We start from the raw sequence: 20,611 nt of genomic DNA, 5'->3' as shown, positions 1-20,611 counted from the left end.
CTACACACTTGCAGAGAACATACCAAAAATGAAAGTTACATTTACAATAGCATCAAAAAGGATATGTAGGAATGAATGGAGCAAAAGTCATACTTTTCAAAGTGTAATACATTGCTGAAAGACCATTTAAAAAAGATCTAAATAAATGTTAAAAGCATGCCATATTCAAGGATCAAATGACTTAGGATGGCAAAACTCCCTAAACCAAAATACACAGATTCGGTGTAACTGATCAAAATCTCAGATCACTGTTAAATTGACAACTTGATTCTAAAATTTACATAGAATTTCAAGAAACTAACACAACCAAAATAATTGAAAATAAAAGTAGGAGGACTTGCATTTCCCAGTAAAACTTATAAAAAAGCAACAGTCATCAAAAGAGTATGGTACTACATAAGGACAGATAATAGAACTAATTGGGCAGAAATAAGCCTAAATGTCTGTACGTGTCTGATCAACCACAAAGGTGCCAAGATTATTCAATGGGGAAAAATAGTCATTTTAATAATGGGGTTGGAGTAGCTGGAAAGCCACAAAAGAATGAAGCTGGACTTTTATTTCATAGCACATACAAAAATTACTCAAAATGGATCAAAAACCTAAGAGATAAAAGTAAAAAACTCAGAAGAAAGCATAGAAGTAAAATGACATTGATTCTCAAGATTTGGCAGTAGAGTCTTAGATAAGAAAACAAAAATAGGTATCTGGACTTCATCAAAATTAAAAACTTTTGTAAAAGCTTCAAATGACACTATCAAGTAAGTGAAAAGATAACACACTGGACTGGAAGGGAAGCTGAGTATCAGAGCCCTTGCCAAGCATGTTTGAGGCACCGGGTTCAATCATCAACCACCTAAAAGAAAAGAAAAAATAACACAGAGAACAGGAGAAAATATTTGCAAATCATATGTATGACAAGGTAGTTATATATAAAGAACTCCAACAACTCAAAAAATAAATAATCCAATTTTTAAAATGAACAAAGGATTTAAATAGGTACTTCTCCAAACAAGATACACAAATGGCCAATGAGCAAATTACAAGCTGTTTATCATCAGTCAGGAATTCAAAACCATAAAAAGTCCTTCATACCTACTGGAAAGGCTGGAATCAAAATTCATATAAAGGCTAACAGGGCACAATGAAAGATGGTCAACATCATTAAACAAATACAATTCAAAACCACAATGAGATAACACTCAATACCCCAAACTAAAAATGATATCTATGTAAAATAAGGTGGCAATGTTATAGAGAAACTAGAACTCTCTTGCATTACTAGGAGCAATGTAAAATGATGATTCCTCAAAATGTTAAACAGAATTACCATATGACCCTGAAATTCCACTTCTAGGTATAAACTCTTAAAAAACTGAAAACAGCCAAGTGTGGTGGCACACACCTGTAATCTCAGCAACTCCAGACTGAGACAAGAGGATTGCAAGTTCAAAGCCAGCCTCAGCAACTTAGACATTATCCCAAGATAAAAAAATTTCAATAAAAATTGAAAATAGGCACTCAAACAAGTACACAAATATTCACAATAGCACTATTTATAACAGCCAAGGGTTGGAAAGAGCCCAAATGTACCTCTATGAATGAATGGATAAATTCTAATGTATCCACACAATGGATGCTATTTCAGCTATAACAAGGAATGGAGTACTGATACAAGGATATACTTTGGAAACATTATCCCAAATGAAAGAAGCAATACACAAAAGGTCAACGTTTTGGGTTTTTTTTTTTTTTTTTAAGTTGTATATGGACTCGGTGCCTTTATTTGGTTTTATGTGGTGCTAGGATTAAAACTCACACTTAAGAGGCAAGTACTCTACCACTAAGCCACAACTCCATTGTTATACTATTCCATTGATATGAAATATCAAAAAGCCACTGAATAGTAAATACTAAAAGCCACTAAACTGTTTAAGTTAAAATGGTTAAGTTTATGTAATGTGAATTTCAACTCAATAAATTAAAAATATTTTTTAAAAACAAATATAAAAGGTACTGTGGGGCTGGGCTTATAGCTCAGTGGTAGAATACTTGCCTAGTATGTGTGAGGCACTGGATTCAATCCTTGCCATCATATAAAAATAAATAAATAAAATAAAGGTACTATGACCATCTACAACTAAAAACATTAATTTAAATAAAGTATTATTGGCCGGGCATGAGGTCCTAAGTAACTCAGTGAGATCCTATCTCTAAATAAAATACAAAAAACAGTGCTGGAGATGTAGATCAGTGGACGAGTGCCCCTGATTTCCACCCCTGGAAAGGATAGGGGAAAAAAAAAAAAGTATTGTTATATTATGGGGCTGGGGATATAGCTCACTTGGTAGAGTGCTTGCCTCATATGCACAAGGCCCTGGGTTCAATCCCCAGCAATTAAGAAATTAAGGCTCCTCAGACTGCTGGTGGTAAAATGGTACAGTACATTAGAAAACAGTCTGGCCGATGAGGCTGTGGCTCAGTGGTAGTGCACTTGTCTGGAATGCATGAGGCACTGGGTTTGATCTTCAGCACCACATGTAAATAAATTTAAAAAAATAAAGGTCCATTGACAACTAAAAAAATATTAAAAAAAAAAAAAAAAAAAAACCAGTCGGGACTTTCCCCCAAATGATTAAACAGATTTACCATATAATCCATTGATCCATTCCTAGGTATATAACCCAAAAAACAGAAACAAAGCATGCATCCCCACAAAAAGATATACACAAATGCTTAATAGCAGTGTTATTCATAATAGCCAAAGAATAGAAACAACCCAAATGACCTTCATTTGATGAAAAAAAATAATGCCACATATCTATACAACTGAATACTCTAAAATTGTAATGATTACATATATCTGTGAATAAGAGCCATTAAATTTTACATTTTAAATGGACAGGTTATATGTCAAGTAAGCTGCTAAGTAAATGTTTGGAGAAATGACATAACATCTTTGCCCTTGCCTTTTTAGCCTTGAATGGCACTCACCTTTGCCATCACATAAATGGCACACATTAATAACTGGTCCAGATGTCTGTCCATCATAAGTTCTGTACACTGAATTATGGAGAATTCAAAGCAGGTCCAAATTTTTTTCCTCAGTTCATCTGAAATATCTAGTTTAGCACAAAGATCCCGAAGGCGGACACCTGCTAAGTGGTATACCTAATAAATAAATAAGAATATTTATAATTTTGTTTAACACTTATATATCCCCAGCTTATGTTCTAGTTTAGGGTACATAAAAAATTACCTTTCTAAAGAAAAGCGATAATGAGCTGGTCTTCCTAGGTCTAACATTGCTGCTCGTTAAAGGCTGGCCTTGTTTCTGCTGTTGTCCACCGGGGGAAATCTGTTGGATGGCCACTTGACCAGGGACTTGCAAAGTTGTTCCTGTCACCTGTTGAGAGCTCAGACTTCCAGTGAGGGCCTGAGCACTGAGGGGCTGAATGGAGCCAGTCACAGCCTGTGCCTGCCCCCCAACATTGACTTGGACTGGGAAGAATGTTATCCCTCCATTTTCATTGGCAATACCTACACCAGTTTGTTACAACATGGGAAAAAAAGACATGAAGAAAATGTTGAAAATATGAGGTTCTCTTGGCAGAGGTTTCCTTTTCTTTCTTTCCTCCTAAAGTTCCTCTCCCCATCACTTCTCTATTCCAGACATTACTCCTCTAGCCAAACCTCAAGTAACTTTCCAATAAATGCCAGAGAACTCAATATCCAACTCTTCCTTACCTTGTACAGGAATGGTCACTGTCTGTCCATTGTTGGCTGTGACAGTGGCAGTTGCCATGGTGACTAAAGTCTGTCCAGGAACTGGTGTGACAGAAACAGCCTCCCCAGATACATTCTGTACCGGTACAGCATTGACTAGGGGCTGTGAGGGAATGCGCCCAGGTGTCCCTCCATCAGAGGGGCTATCATTCTCAGCAAACAGCCGCCTTCTAGTAGTACTGGCTGTTGGGGAGCTGTACCTATCATACAATGAAGTTGGAGATGTCATGCCTAGGGTCAAAACAAATCAAACAAACCATTTAACATGAGACAAATCCACTTCTATCGAAGCTCTTGTGTTCAAAATAACTACAGTATTTCAAATTAAAAACTTAAAAAGCAAATAAAACTTACAGAAGTCATAATGTACCTATAGTCAACTAATAAATTCAGGTCAACACTACTGAAAGCAAAATTTTATGAAGAAATGTTTCTGTATTTTTCTCACTGTGCTGCCTTCTCTATTCCACTTTCCACTAAAACTAGGCTTTGTCTTCTACTACAAAGACTCCATGATACAGAGGAAAGTTAAGAAATTTCTCTTTAAAAAAAGTATAGAAAAATAGAGAGAATTTTTTAATATTTCTTTTTTTTTTTTTTAGTTTTCAGTAGACACATCATCTTTATTTTATTTGTATGTGGTGCTGAGGATCAAACCCAGCGCCCAGCGTATGCCAGGCAAGCGAGTTACCACTTGAGCCACATCCCCAGCCCATACTGAAATTCTAACATCCTTGCACAGTGTGCTTTCACTGCAAAGCCATTACTTGATAAGGGGAACATGATGGTAGTATCACATCTGACAGCATTTTCCAGTTGTGTATGAATTTTCACCTTAGTATTTTTCTACATAAACAGAATTACTGAATCTCAATATTATGCTCTTCTGCAAGGTAGACATACAGGGTTTAGATTCAACTAAGCTTAGAATTGTCCCCCCTCCCTGGCATACTAGGGATTGAATTGAGGTTATGCCCAGCCCTTTTATTTTGAGACAGTCTCAGGTAAGTTGCTGAGGCTGTCTATGAACCTGTGATCCTCCTACCTCTCAACCTCCCAAGTTACTGGAATTATAGGTTATGAGCCTCCAAGTCCAGCAATACTTTTCTTTTTTAAAAAAAACAGCTGTACTAAGATATGGGTCACATGGCATACATTTCACCCATTTAAGTTGTGAAAACCAATGGGGTTTGTTATATTATTAATCTTTCTAAATTGTAGTAATATATGTAACATAAAATTAGCCACTTTAAAAAACCATTCTTAAGTGTACAACTCAGTAGCATTAAGTACATCTACAACATTGTATGAAAACTTTTCATTATTTCCAAAACTTTTCATTACTCCAAAAACACTCATCATTACAGCTTAGTTTATTTTTAAATATTCAAACCAATATTTATTTCTAAGAAGAAGCAATCCTTTCCCTCTTCCATGTCCACCTGTAAAAACTGTACATCATAAGGTTTTTAAATTTAAAAATATATGTAGGAAGATCATAAGAGGGTTTACAGGAGTAAGTGCTGAGAGACTGTGCCTTAACTTTACCTGATGATACAAAAATAAACTTACTAGGTCTGCATTTGGTACAAAACTGCAGAATCAGCAAGAATGTGTGAAATATTTTTTTTTAACACTGAGAAAAATGGACAACTGATAAGTTAAAGGAAAATGAAGTTTAATGTCAAATCCCAATCCATAGATTAGGGAAGGAAAAACTATAGAAACATGAGAAAGAATAGGTGTTAAGATTCATAGATATATTCGAGTTGATAATAAGCAGGAAAACAGTTAAGCCACTGTTAATCCTCTTCAAGTTTTCATATGGATCATATTTATTGACTGCACTGACTAGAGTGATTCTTGACTTTAAAACTGATCCACCTAAAATGAGCACAGTGGCACACACCTGTAATCTCAGGAAGCTGAGGCAGGAGAACTGCAAGTTCAAGGCCAGCCTGAGAAACTTAGCAATACTCTGTCTCAAAACAAAATTTAAAAAAGGGCTAGGAATGTAGCTTAGTGGGAAAGAATTTGCCTACCATGAGTGAGGCCCTGGGTTCAATCGCCAGTACTGCAAAATACAAACAGATCCTTCTACAGCCAGGACTTATCAAACTGATCTAGAACAAGAATATTTGAATGGCATTCAACCATACACAACTTGCTTAATTTAAAAAACTGTTTTTTAAATAGTAGTTGTGGGATTAGGAGTGTGGCTCAGTGGTAGAGCATGTGCTTAGCATGTGCAAGGCCCTCGGTTTAATCCCCAGCACCAAAAGTAGTGTTATCTCCTACATGTAAAATTATTTTTGTGATAATTTTTTTAAATGCTCTTTTTAGATACACTCGACAGTAGAATGTATTTTGACATATTATACATACACAGTGTTTAATTTATTCTAATTAGGATCCCATTCTTGTGGTTGAACATGTTGTAGAATTATACTGGTCATGTATTTCTATATGAACACAGGAAAGTTATGTCTACTTCATTCTACTGTATTTCCTATTCCCATCTCTACTCCCTTCCCTTCATTCCCTTTTGTCTAATTCAATGAACTTATATTCTTCCTTTCTTCCCCTTTATTGTGTATTAGCATCTGCATATCAGAGAGAACCTTCAACCTTTGGTTTTTGGGGATTGGCTTATTAAACTTAGCATATGTCGGGCTCATTTTCCATCCATTTATGCCATAATTTCATTCTTCTTTATGGCTGAGTAATATGCCATTGTGTATATATGCCACATTTTCTTTATCCATTCCTCTGTTTAAGGGCATCTTGGTTGATTACATAGCTTAGTTATTGTGAACTGAGCTGCTATAAACATTCACGTGGCTACATCACTGTAGTATGCCGATTTTAAGTCCTTTGGATATATACTGAAGAGTGGTAATAACTGGATCAAATGGTGATTCCATTCCAAGTTTTCTGAGGAAACTCCATACTGCTTTCCAGAGTAGTTGTACCAATATGCAGTCCCACTGACAATCTGAGTATACCCTTTCCCCTGCAACCTCGCCAACATTTATTTTTACTTGTATTCTTTATTATTCTGACTGGAGTGAGATGAAATCTCAGTTTATTTCTCTAATTGCTGGTGATGTTGAACAATTTTTCAGATTTTTTTTAACCATTCATTTTACTTCTTCTGTGAAGTATCTGTTCAGTTCCTTTGCCCGTTTATTGATTGGGTTATTTGAGGTTTTTGGTGTTAGGATTTTTTGAGTTCTTTGTACATCTTGGAGATTAAGGTATAAGGTGCAAAGATTTTCTCCCATTCTATTGGCTCTCTATTCATGTTCTTGATGGTTTCCTTTTCTGTGAAGAACTTCTTAGTTTGATACCATCCCATCTCTTCTTGATTTTACTTCTTGTGCTTTAGAAGTCTTCTGGAGGAAGTCGGTTCCTAAAATGACATGATGGACAGTTGGGCCTACATTTCTTCTAGTAGGCACAGCGTCTCTGGTCTAAATGCTTAGTTCCTTGATCCACTTTAAGTTGAGTTTTGTGCAGGGTGAGAGATAGGGGTTCAATTTCATTCGGCTACATATGGATTTCCAGTTTTACCAGTACCACTTGTTGAAGAGGCTATCTTTCCTCCAATGTATGTTTATGGCACCTTTGTCTAGTATGAGATAACTCTATGTGGGTTTGTCTCTGAGGATTCTATTCTGTTCCATTGGTCTTCATGTCTTTTTGGTGCCAATACCATGTTGTTTTTGTTACTATAACTCTGTAGTGTAACTTATAGTCTGGTATTGTGATGCCCCCTGCTTCACTCTTCTTGTTAGGGATTGCTTTGGCTATTCTGGGCCTCTTATTTTTCCAAATGAATTTCACAGCTGCTTTTTCTAAACCTATGAAGAATGTCATTGAAATTTTCACAGGAATTGCATTAACTTTATAGCATTTTTGGTAATATGGCCATTTTGGCAATATTAATTCTGCCTATCCAAGAACCTTGGGAGATCTTTCCATCTTCTAAGGTCTTCAATTTATTTCTATAGTGTTCTGTAGTTCATAGTGAGGATGTCTTTCACCTCTTTTGTTAGATTGGGTCCCAAGTATTTTAGTTTTTTTGAGACTATTGTGACTGGGATAGTTTTCCAAATTTCTCTTTCAGTTGATTCATCATTGGTGTATAGGAACACAATTGATTTATGGGTGTTAATTTATATCCTCCTACTTTACTGAATTTATTTATGAGTTCTAGAAGTTTTCTGGTGGCATTGTTGGGTCTTCTAAATATAGAATCATGTTGTTGGCAAATAGGGTAAATTTAAATTTTGCACCTAGTAGATCTAAGAAGCTGATTAAAATATAAACCAGATGCATAGCAAACCTGCTCTTTTCTGTACTTCTTGGACCAGCACTGCTGTCATCTTAATTCAGGTAGCACAGCTCAACTGATAAAACTGAACGTGTTTAGGCCACCGAGTTCTCATATCTCACTGGTATTTGTACCTAATTGGTTCATGCAGCTCTAACCTTTAAGAAGACTTCTCTACTTCTTCTAATCTTAAAAATAATACCCATTTCCCTTTTTTAAAAAAATATAGACATCACTGAGAATTCTATCACCCAACAAGAATTATTCTTAAAAGTTGGTTTTTCCACTTCTGCCCATTTTTATGCTTTGAGGAAAACATTCACTTTAAAAATAAGGATCACATTAAATATATAGCATCCTATCTTTTTAAAAAGTAACTTGAGGCTTGGGGATAAAACTCAGAAGTAGAGTGCTTGCCTAGCATGTATGAGGCCATGGGTTCTATGCCCAGCACAACAAACAAGAAGATTCTTGTTCTGTCATATATTTTCCTCATTAAATATTCTTTAAAACCATTATTTTTAAGTGATTCATGTGGCACCAAATCACAGATTTTGGTGCAAGGTTCCAAAATATTCCTTCTAACATTTTGAACTTACTTCTTCCGAGCCCTCCAGTATCAGCACGAACTTCACTCACCCTTCTAGGAGTCAAAGGGGAGGCAGTAATACAAATTTCATCTGCTCTTTCCAGGTTCTGAGGTGGCATGACCTATAAATAATTGTTCACACAAAATGGTAATATTTGAAGAAGAATTTTCATTAGAAATACAGTAATACTCCAAGAAGAAAACTATCTTGGCTCATTAGTTCTTCCACCTTAATAAAATCAGCTTTTTCCATTTTCATACTAAAACTAAAAAACCTCCCAAACTGAAAATTGGGTATTAAATATGAATCAACCTTTATTACTGATTTGGAGACTTAGAATGGCAGTTATGCTAATGAACAGAAACCTGATCAGGAATCAAGAAAAACCATTGAATTTTACTGTCACTGAAACCTTGGGACAATTTCAAATTATTCCTGGCTCTTGTTAATATTTACAGAGGTAGATATTAATGCCAACTATCAAACCTCTCACCCCCTACATGGAAAATACTAAATTTAAATGCTGTCTGGTGAAAGGGTACCGGAATAGGATAGATATTGATGTACTTTTCTTATAAAAAGCTGTTAGGATACTTTCACAAACCTCTTCACATGTAGGAACTCTGTTTTCATTGTCTCTAATTCTATCCCAGAGTGGGGACTCCGGTTTCCATGCCAAATGATCTAAGATCTGTTCTTCAATCTGATTAAGGTGTTTTACCACCTCTCTACAAAGGCCATCTTCTGCTCTAATGAATACTTCTATTACCTGAAATAAAGAAAAAGGCCTTGGATCATTTAATAATGATTTAATAAAATTATTTATTAATAATGATTTAATAAAATCCACTATGATTTTTCACACAAAAAATTTTTACTAAGCATAAAAGTAAAATGGGCACATCTGTTTAAATATTTTTCAATATTTAAACAAATATCAAAAATTACAAATTTAACAAAAGTTTGATTTTGAAACAGTGGTTCTTCCTTTTACTATCTTGTAAATAATTAATGTATATATAAATTATATAAAATATTTTCTACAGTGATATATTTCAAAATGTGTAAATGAAAAAATATCCTTTGTATATTGAGTATGAAAACATTACTGCTAATATTTTATACTAAGAGCCTGGTGTGCCTCAGCACAAGACCCTGGGTTCAATACCCAGCATACACACAAAAGAAAAAACCAAAAAAAAAAAAAATAAAATGTCAAAGCCCTTTAAACATTCGATATATAACATGATAGAAACTAATTTTGACCATATGGTAAGTTAACATCAAGGAAGACCCTGTCTCAAAAAAAGGGCTGGGGATGTAGCTCAGTGGTAAAGTGTCACTGTGTTCAATCCCTAGTACCAAACAAAAGAAGTAAATAGCTAGAAGATTAATAATGCCTCTCTGTAATGACAGGAAATTATTTATTAATTTTTGGTACCAGGAATTGAACCCTGGGTTGTTTAACCATTGAGCCACATCGCCAGCCCTTTATATATTTTATTTTGAGACAGAGTCATACCAAGTTGCTCAGGGCCTTGCTAAATTGCTGAGGCTGGCCTTGAGCTTGCAACATTCCTGCCTTAGCTTTCCAAGTCCCTGGGATTACAGGCATATGCCACCACACCCAGCTAGAGAACTTACTTTTTCAAACTACTCTCAATGTTATTTAACTTTCATAACAACAACAAAAAAAGGCTGCAATACAAGATTAGCTAGTGATATTCATATTACTTTTTAAAGCCTTGTAAGACTCCTGAAATCACAGTATTCTAAAAATCCTTTATCAGTTGGGTGTGGTGGTACGCACCTGTAATCCTAGCTACTCAGGAGACTGAGGTCAGCATGGACCACTTAGTGAGACCCTATCTCAAATAAAATAAAAAGGACTGGGGAGTTGTATCAGTGATAGAGTGCTTGCCTAGTACATGCAAAGCACTGGTTCAATTGCCAATACCACAAAACAAAAAGTTGTTAAGGACTAACAACAGGAAGTTCATCTCATCCATGATCATTAATATCATACTTTAAAAAAAATACCTTATAATATCATGTGCATATTTGAATATGTAACAAATCCCATCACTATATACAACTATAATGCACCAATTAAAAAAACATGAAAAGAAAAAAAATACCTTATAAAAATGATAAAGTGGTACATCAAATATTTCGGTAATGAATGGAAAGTTCCCAGGAGGCTTATAAGAAAAAGTGACAACCTCAAGGCAGCAAGCTAAGAGTGATCTATGGAATGCATCTTGTTCCAGAACACCCTATAAAACAAAGTTAAAAACATTTAGAAACATTAGCCTACTCTAAAAGGACATTTCATACTTAAAAATAGCAGATAAGGTCTTTTTCTGAGTTAGTGGAAGTATGTGCTTACTTTCTTACAGAACCTTTCTTAACTCTATAAATAAGCTTTCTTTTATCAAAAATATAAAGGAATATTTAAGAACTTACAAAAATCTTATATATTATGAAATATGACATCTGTAACCAAAATGCAAATGCACCCTGATGCTTAGAATAATGTAAAAAGATATTACAAAACAGTTTTCACAGTAAGAGGGCACTGTCACAAAAAGACGGCTGGAAGGCAGGCAAGAAGGTGACTGGCTTGACGACCATGTGCCAAAAAACATGCTTATTGTAGAGTGACATAATTACAGGTGATTTGCTTTGCTTATTAGTTTCTCAAAAGTGTATATGAATATTTATTATTTTTGAATTAAAAAGTTACTCAGGGGCTGGGGATGTGGCTCAAGCGGTAGCGCACTCGCCTGGCATGCGTGTGGCCCGGGTTCAATCCTCAGCACCACATACAAAACAAAGATGTTGTGTCCGCCGATAACTAAAAAAAAAATATTAAAATTCTCTCTCTCTCTTAAAAAAAAAAAAAAAAAAGGTTACTCAGCCAACAAGAAAAAATATGGATAAATGAAATTCATCAAAATTTAAAAATTAAGAATAAATGGGGCTGGGGATATAGCTCAGTTGGTAGAGTGCTTGCCTCATATGCACAAAGCCCTGGGTTCAATCCCCAACACTACCAAAATAAATAAATAAATAAATAAATAAATAAACTGGAGAGCTAGAATTGTGACTCAGTGGTAAAGCACTTGCCTAGCATATGTGAGGCACTGGGTTCAATTCTCAGCACTGCATATAAACAAAAGGTACACTGACAACTAAAAATATATTAAAAAAAAAAAAGAATAAATGGAGACTAACAACAGGGTGAAAACAAAACCAACAGAATGGGAGAAAACACTTGCAAATTGGACACCTGGTAAAGGATTAAAATGTAGAATTTAAAAAACTAATCTAGGGGCTGGGGATGTAGCTCAAGCGGTAGCGCGCTCGCCTGGCATGCGTGCGGCCCGGGTTCGATCCTCAGCACCACATACAAAACAAAGATGTTGTGTCCGCCAATAACTAAAAAATAAATATATATATATATAAAAAACTAATCTACAAAGGATTAACATCTAGAATTAATATCTAGAATTTTAAAAATTGTTAGGGAAATGCAAATCAAAAGCACCATGAGATATTACTTCATATACATCAAGATGAATATTTTTCAAAAAATGAAAAATAACAAATGTTTTGAGGATGTGAGAAAGACGAAACCCTGGTGTAGGGCCGGTGAAAATGTAAAGAAAGTGGTACAGCTGCTATGGCAAACAGTATGGCAGTTCCTGAAAAAGTTAAATAATCACCACATGGAGTTAGGGATGTGGCTCAGTAATAGAATGCATGCACAAAAGCCTGGGTTTGATCTCCAGAACCGTCTTCCCCCACCAACCCTGCCCCCCACCAAAAAAAAAAAAAAAAGAAGGAAAAGAAAAATTACCATGATCTAGCAATTATACTTCTAGGTATGAAGAACTCAAAAGAACTGTTAGCAGGGACTCAAACAGATGCTTGACAAATACTTTTACACCAATATTAACAGCAGCATTATTTACAGTAGTCAAAAGGTAGAAATGATCCAAATATTCACCATAAAATGAATGGATAAACAAAATGTTTAAACAAAAGGGAAGAAAAATTGTGATATATGCTAGAATGTGGATAAACACTGAGAAGTGCATTAAGCCAGACTAAGAAGGACAAATATTGTACTTAATTCTATTTAAATGAGAAACCTAGCATAGGTAAATAAATTCATAAAAGACAGCCAGAAAACAGACTAAGTAAAGGTTACCAAGGGATAGAGAGGTGAACAGGTGTGTGTGTATATGTATGTGTGTGTGTGTGTGTATGTGTGTATAAATTGCCGTATGAATTTAAAGGGCTATTTTATGACTTATGACTTTATTTTTTGTAAAGCACATATTGAAGGAATATAAACAGCTACATTTAGAGGCCAATAAAGTTATATTCACCAAAGTAACTGATTTAAAAAAAAATTCTTTACTGTGGTAAAATATACTTAACAAAACAGCATTTAACCATCTTGAAGTTTACAATTCAGTGACATTAAGAATGGTAACAGTGTTATGTAACCATAACCACCCTCCACCTCCAGAACTCTTTTCATCTTCCTGAATTGAGTCTATTCTGAGATGCCAATCTTATTACCTAGAGTCATACATCATTTCTTTTTAATGGCTCTTCCTCCTTCCTTACCTTCCTCCCTCTTCTGTCCTTTCTTTCCCTCTTCTCTACCCCACCTTATTTTTTTTTTTTTAATTTTTGAGTAGAGAAGAAGGAAACTGTTTTACTCACAGATAAATCCATGTCTCCCAGTCTTTTTTGTTCCTGCTCAATAACAGATTCTAATACTTTATAGTAAAGCATCTCTGCAAAACGAAAATGTTTGCTGGCAATTTCTGTAGAAATAATTTTAAAAACACAAAAATCAAATACCAAGAAAATAAACAACATAGAAAATGAAGGCCCATCACACTCTCTCCACCCACAAAATAAAATTTAAAAACCAAACCCATACTTCAGATATATGCCTTTTCTATAATTGCTTATTCAATTATCCCTAAAATTCCTTATATTCTTCATGGTAACATTCATATTTTTCTAAAATTGCTAACTGAAATTTGCATATAAAAAATTATAATATCACTGCATTAAGATTCACACATTTTTGTTCTGTTTGGAAAAAAAATAGTTCTATGATGCTAGAGTTTAGATGTTGAATATCCTCTAAATACCCATGTAATAGACTTGGTCCTAAGAGTGGCTCTATGGGAAAGTGGTGGGACCTTTACCAGATGGAGCCTAATTGGAAGTCCCTAAGTCACTGGAGGCACTGGGATCCCCATCTTTTCTTGTCTCTTTCTTGTTGTTTTCTGGCTTGTGATATGAGTTTGCCTCACCACATACTCCCTGACATTGTTATCCAGAATCCCCCCAAGAGACCCAAAACAGTGGAGCTACTTGATCATGGAATGGAACCTCCAAAACAGTGAGATGAATAAACCTTTTCTAAGTTAATACTCTCGGGTGTTTTATTACAGTAATGAGAAGCTGACAGATGCTAAGAGATATGTAATTGGTTTACTATTCCACATACTTGGTTCCAATTTGACATCAAACAATTCCAAGGCCAGGTTTGGGCATATGTACTAGTTACAGGTTGATCATCCCTAACGTGGAAATCCAAAATCCAAAATGATCCAAAATCTGAAACTTTTTAAGCACCAGGATGGAGTCATTTGAAAATTCAACCCTGAACTCATGTCACAGGCAAAACACAGATACACTAAAACTATTGCATTAAAGTATTAGGATATAAGGTATATATAAAACATGAATAAATTTTGTATTCAGATTTGTGTCCTATTCCCCAAGATATTTCAATTTGTATATCTAATACTCAAAAGTCTGAAAAAAAATCTGAAATGTGAAACACTTCTAGTCCCAAGCATTTCAGAAAAGAGACAGTCAACTCATTTATCTATCCTTGTTCTTACTATGTTGAAGAATCACTATAGTTTTGTTTAATTTCCAGTTTACAAATGAAAACTAAAGAATTTACCAATAGTCACCAGGCATGGTGATGCACACCTGTTAATCCCTGTGGCTTCGGATGCTGACACAGGAGGATAGAAAGTTCAAAGCCAGCCTCAGCAATTTAGCAAGGCCCTAAGTAACTCAGTGGGACCCTGTCTCAAAACATAAAAAGAGCTGGGAATGCGGCTCAGTGGTTAAACCACACACATGAAAAAGAATTTACCAATAAAAAAAGAACAAAAAATCTAATATAATATAGATACTAGTCTAAAATTTCTTTCAGAAAGGGGCCTAGAAATCACTCGGATAAAAGAAAAAATAGCCACACTACACCTCTCCATTTAGTCATAAGTCTTTTCATGTTTCTGACTGGATTACCAAGAAAGGACTCCATGTACTTAAATACAATAATAAACCTTACCTTTAGCACAATTACTGAAATCCTCATCTGGCTGGGAATGCTGAGAATATATTTCATACATTTCTTTTAATCTGTTAGCAATAGCCTGGGTTGGATCTCTGGAACATGTCCTAAAAAGTAATAAAAAACTATCTAATATAAATGTCGTATCAGGTTATGGAAGGGTAAAATATTATAACTCTGTAATTTCATTAACATGTAAATGTAAAATCTTTGGACACTATATACTTTCCAAGTTAATTCAGAAGATCCCATGCTTCCTTTACAAAGGTGGCTAGACTATTATTTGGAGTGAAAAAGTACATATGCTATCTTGTGAGGCACTGTACCCTTCACTTTGGTAAACTTAGCAATCTTGGCCCTGGGGCCCAACTAATGCCATGACTGGTCCAAACTCAACTTGCACATCCCCAATAACTGATGACAACCAAAAACTGCCTTCAATTGATTCCCTAGAGAACATAGGTGCTTTTAAGAACACCTGAAAGAAAACAGGAAGAGGTATGTAACCTATACTGCAGACTCACATAAACCATTACTGACATTCTTTTTTTTTTTTTCACCAAAATGAGGTTTATGTCATTGATTCTTTTTTATTAAAAAGCAATATAAATTAAATTCAGAAGGATTATACAAATACCACCATATGGGCCTTTGTAACCTCTGTGTGTTTAGCTTGATCATAAATATATACATAGTAGAGGATAGGAAAGGCAGCAGAATACAACAGACACTAGTATGGCAATATGTAAATCAATGGATGTGCAACTGATGTGATTCTGCAATCTGTATACGGGGTAAAAATGGGAGTTCATATCCCACTTGAATCAAAGTGTGAAATATGATATATCAAGAACTATGTAATGTTTTGAACAACCAAGAATAAAAATTAATTAAGAATTAAAAAAAAATGTATCTGACAATTACTTTTCTTCCCAACACTTCAGAAATCAATCTTAATGTTCCCATGATTACCAGATCACAAATACTGGTCATTCCCAGCACCTCCACAGATAAATATGCAATAATAAATGTTTACCCCTAAAAAAAATAATAAAAAATAAAAAATAAATAAAAACATAACAAGCTTGGAAAAAAATTTTTTAAAAAACCAGTTATAATTCTGTTAGAGATAATTACCAAGTATTGTATATAACCAGAATTTTATTTATGACACACACTTACCTTTTTACAAATGCAAAACCCTTTGATTTTACCTAGTATTTACTGGTAATATTTAACCCCACTGAGGGTATTTAAGATTAGAGTTGGGAGGCAGGTAACTTTCTTTGTAGGCTGACTGTTTTAGAGAGCTTTCAAAAGCAACAGTGGTTTTACTCTTGCTTTATGAACACAGAAAGCTTCATCTTATCTGTTCAAATCTGATCTACCCTTCAGAAATTTGTTCAGGTCCAATCCCTTTCATGAAGTTCTATGTCAACTCTCATTGAAACTGACCACACAACCTCCTTTTCTACAATTGTAAAATAGTTGATAATGAGATTTGGTACCTTATCATACAGGGTTTTGCATTGTTAGTTTACCATTTCCTGTATCACATTAGAGAAATATGAGCAAAGATGATGATCTTCTGCTTATTCATCTTATATTGCTATATCCTCTGCTGACCAACAAGACTGAGCATGCAACTGCTATACAATTATTAAAATGAGGTATAATAGCGAAAATTGATATAGGAATTGGAAAATGATCAACACCCGATCTTGAAAAGGTAGACAGAGCTCAAACTAACCTGAGAATCTGTTCCAATTTCTCACTTGGTGCATTCCTGAGGCCCGTCAGCATGGTGTGAAGACGACTCAAGCTATGTGTAGCTGTAGAAATGGGAGTCACACAAGGGCTGTTCTCCTTAATGTACCTCACACCAGTGAGTGGTGTGGAGATTCTAAGTGCTTTAGACTGGTGAATAAAATTATTAGGTAAGAAAGACTTTGTTACTTCACAAATAGGAATTTAAGTCAATCAGACCTTATCTTTACAAAATCAATAAATTTTAGCAACTCATTTATCACCTTCCTGGAATTTAAATATAACACAACTAAGAGCCGCCATTATCCATGTAAAGATATGTGACAAGACACTATTTATTTTAGCCAACTATATGTTTGTGTCTTAAAAGTTAAAACTTTAAGCCAGGTGAGGCAGCACATGCCTGTAATTACAGTGACTTAGGAGGCTAGGGCAGGAGGATCACAAGTTTGAGGCCCGCCTTAGCAACTCATGGAGGCCTTAAGCACCTTAGGAAGACCCTGTCTCAAAATTTAAAAAAATAAAAAGGGCTGAGGATATGGCTCAGTGTTAAAGTGTCCTGAGTTCAATCCCCAAGTACCAAAGGGAAAAAAAAATTAAAACTTTAAGGTATATCTTCTTATTATCTCTCTTTCAAAACTTGAGCTCAAAGGAAAGATAACCATTATGTTTTTAAAAATTAAGAATATTATTCTCATGTCTGAGAAACAGAATTTGACAGCTCATATTCACCATCATGTCTGCAAATCTCAAAAGATGGACAAATGAAAGCTATGGATTAAATCTGGCCCTAGTAAAATCCAAGAGTTAACAAAGTCCATCCAAAGCATCAAATCTCCTTCAGAGAGACGATTAAACATTCTCCAAAAAGGCAATCTGAGGAAAAGCAATCTTCATCAATCTTTTTGCCCCTCCATTATCTTTAGTTATTGGACTCTATCACACTTTTTCTCTCTAGAATAGACAAGTCTTCCCAGAAATGTATTCTTGTATATAATATAAAAAAGATACAACTTAAAGAATTTAAGCATAAATACATCTGCAAATAAAGCATCTTTTCTGATTTTTGCATAAACTCTGAAAAGTTAAAGTAGTTGAAGTAGCTTAATACTATCTTTGTATTATTATGATTATGGAACCCAGGGCCTTGTGCATGCAAAGCAAGTAGTCCATCACCGAACTATAACCCCAGTCCTCAGCAGCATTTTTGATATTTAAAAAAAGACAAGCCATATTTCCCTAAGTATTAAATGTACTTACTCTAGAGAGTTTTAAAAACACCTAGCACAATTTTCAATTGGCATCAGAACAAGCTGTTCAATTCTCACTTGATACAGAAAAACTCAGAAATAAATCTATGTGGTTTCTAAACTACCCCATTCAAAATAGTCTCAAAAAATATAAAATACTTGGGAATCAATCTAACAAAAGTAGTAAAAGACCTCTACAGCAAAAACTACAGAACCTAAAGAAGGAAATTGAAGAAGACCTTAGAAGATGTAAATATCGCCCATGCTCTTGAATAGGCAGTATGGATATTGTCAAAATAGCCATAAATACCAAAACTATTATACAGAGTTAATGCAATTCCTATTAAAATCCCAATGTCGGGGGCTGGGGTTGTGGCTCAGTGGTAGTGTGCTCGCCTAGCATGCATGAGGCACTGGGTTCAATCCTCAGCACCACATAAATGTAAAATAAAGATATTGTGTCCACCTAAAACTAAAAAATAAATGGAACTAGGAATTAGACCAGAGACCCTGCACTGAATAGAAGAAAAAGTAGGCCCAAATTTTCAACATGTCAGATTAGGCCCCGACTTCCTTAACAAGTCCTAAAGTGCAAGAAATAAAATCAAGAATTTATTAAATGGGATAGATTCAAACTAAAAAGCTGCTTCTCAGCAAAAAGAGACAATCACTGAGGTAAAGAGACAGCCTACAGTATGGGAGCAAATTTTTACCACACATACATCAGATAGAGCACTAATCTCCAGGATATATAAATAACTCAAAAAACTTACACCGAAAAAAATCAACCCAATCAATAAATGGGCTAAGGAACTGAACAGACACTTCTCAGAAGAAGATATACAAGTGATCAACAAATATATGAAAAAGTGTTCAACATCTTCAGTAATTAAAGAAATGCAAATCAAAACTAAAATTTCATCTCACCCCAGTCAGAATGGCAGTTATCAAGAATATAAGCAATAATAAGTGTTGGAGAGGATGTGGGGGGAAAAGGTACACTCATACATTGCTGGTGGGACTGCAAATTGGTGCAACTACTTTGGAAAGCAGTGTGGAGATTCCTCAGAGAACTTGGAATGGAATCACCATTTGACCCAGTTATACCACTCCTTGGTCTATATCCAAAGGACTTAATATCAGCATACTATAGTAATATAACCACACCAATGTTTATAGCTGCTAAATTCACATTAGCTAAACTGTAGAACCAACCTAGATGTCCATCAATAGATGAATGGATAAAGAAACTGTGGTATATATACACAATGTATAAAACTTGGCATTAAGAGAATAAAATTACGGTAAAATTTGCAGGTAAATGGATGGAGCTGGAGAATATTAAGCTAAGCAAAATAAGCCAATCTCAAAAAACCAAAGGCCGAATGTTTTCTCTGATTAGTGGATACTGATCTATGATGGTGGTGGGGCATGGGAAGAATGGAGGAACTTTGGATTGGGCAAAGGGGAGGGCTGGGAGGGGTTATGAGGATAGGAAAGATGGTAGAATGAGATGGACATCATTACCCTAGTTACATGTATGATTACATGAATGGTGTGTCTCTACACTGTGTACAACCAGAGAATTAAAATGTTGGACTCCATTTGTGGTCAATGAATTGAAATGCATTCTGCTGTCATGTACAACTAAGAACAAATTTAAATCTTTTTTTTAAAAAATTAAGAAATCTATGTGGTTTCTACATTAAATCTGTATGCTTTCTATATGTCTCAGCAGTAGAGCTAGCTGGGCATGGCAGCACATGCCAGCACACACAGGTAATCCAACGACTGAGGAGGCTTGAGGCAGGAGGATCAGGAGTTCAAAGCCAGCCTCAGCAAAAGTGAGGCCCTACTCAACTTAGCAAGACCTTGTCTCATTAAAAAACAAACAAAAAAAAAGACCAGTAGAACTAAGACCTTCATTTTATTTTGTTTAGAGGAAATTCATCCTATCATTTTTTTTTAAGTTCATAACATGATCTGGGTAGATGAACTGCATTAACTCCTTGCCTTAGGTCTCTTGAAGCCAACTTCTTTACCATATATGAACCTGTGCTTGAATTGAGGAAGAAAAATACCTGGTGCACGTAAGAAGTCAACAGCAGCCAGCAGCATTTAACCACATCACCCACAGGCAGCATTTTCATAGAGAAAATCAGAATATAACAACCAGTTTCCTGCCTATTCTCTTCAAGGTCAACATGGAGCTATTTGGTAGCACTGTTTTAAGTGTTTAACTTACTTAAAGCTCCCTGTGCATTCTAACCAAGAAGAATTTTTCTTTAACTCAAGTATGATATGAAGTTGATAGTTTAAAAATACTAGGATGTTGCTGGGCACAATGGTACTCTTCTAGTCCTAGCTACTCAGGAAGTGGAGGCAGGAAGATCTCAAGTTCAAGGCCAGCATGGGCAACTTAGTAAGACCTTGAATTAAACTATAAAATAAAAAAATCTGAGAATATAGGTCAGTG

At 35.1% G+C, this 20,611-nt stretch overlaps 1 protein-coding gene across 2 annotated transcripts in view; it reads right to left on the bottom strand.

The window, feature by feature from the left end:
* The window catches only part of Rbl2 (RB transcriptional corepressor like 2), a 52,930-nt gene that overhangs the window by 12,455 nt on the left and 19,864 nt on the right, over nucleotides 1-20,611 (bottom strand). For both annotated transcript variants that reach the window (XM_076837411.2, XM_076837412.2), the window contains 9 exons: nucleotides 16,869-17,035; nucleotides 15,116-15,225; nucleotides 13,453-13,556; nucleotides 10,851-10,988; nucleotides 9,317-9,481; nucleotides 8,722-8,833; nucleotides 3,748-4,017; nucleotides 3,260-3,540; nucleotides 2,995-3,171 (listed from right to left, as the gene is read on the bottom strand). In XM_076837411.2, coding sequence (XP_076693526.2) covers nucleotides 2,995-3,171; nucleotides 3,260-3,540; nucleotides 3,748-4,017; nucleotides 8,722-8,833; nucleotides 9,317-9,481; nucleotides 10,851-10,988; nucleotides 13,453-13,556; nucleotides 15,116-15,225; nucleotides 16,869-17,035 — 1,524 coding nt within the window. The remainder of the gene's footprint in view (nucleotides 1-2,994; nucleotides 3,172-3,259; nucleotides 3,541-3,747; nucleotides 4,018-8,721; nucleotides 8,834-9,316; nucleotides 9,482-10,850; nucleotides 10,989-13,452; nucleotides 13,557-15,115; nucleotides 15,226-16,868; nucleotides 17,036-20,611) is intronic.

This window comes from Callospermophilus lateralis, chromosome 18, assembly GCF_048772815.1.
Source record: "Callospermophilus lateralis isolate mCalLat2 chromosome 18, mCalLat2.hap1, whole genome shotgun sequence".
Taxonomy (NCBI): Eukaryota; Metazoa; Chordata; class Mammalia; order Rodentia; family Sciuridae; genus Callospermophilus; species Callospermophilus lateralis.
This window is presented reverse-complemented; position numbering and strand designations above follow the sequence as displayed.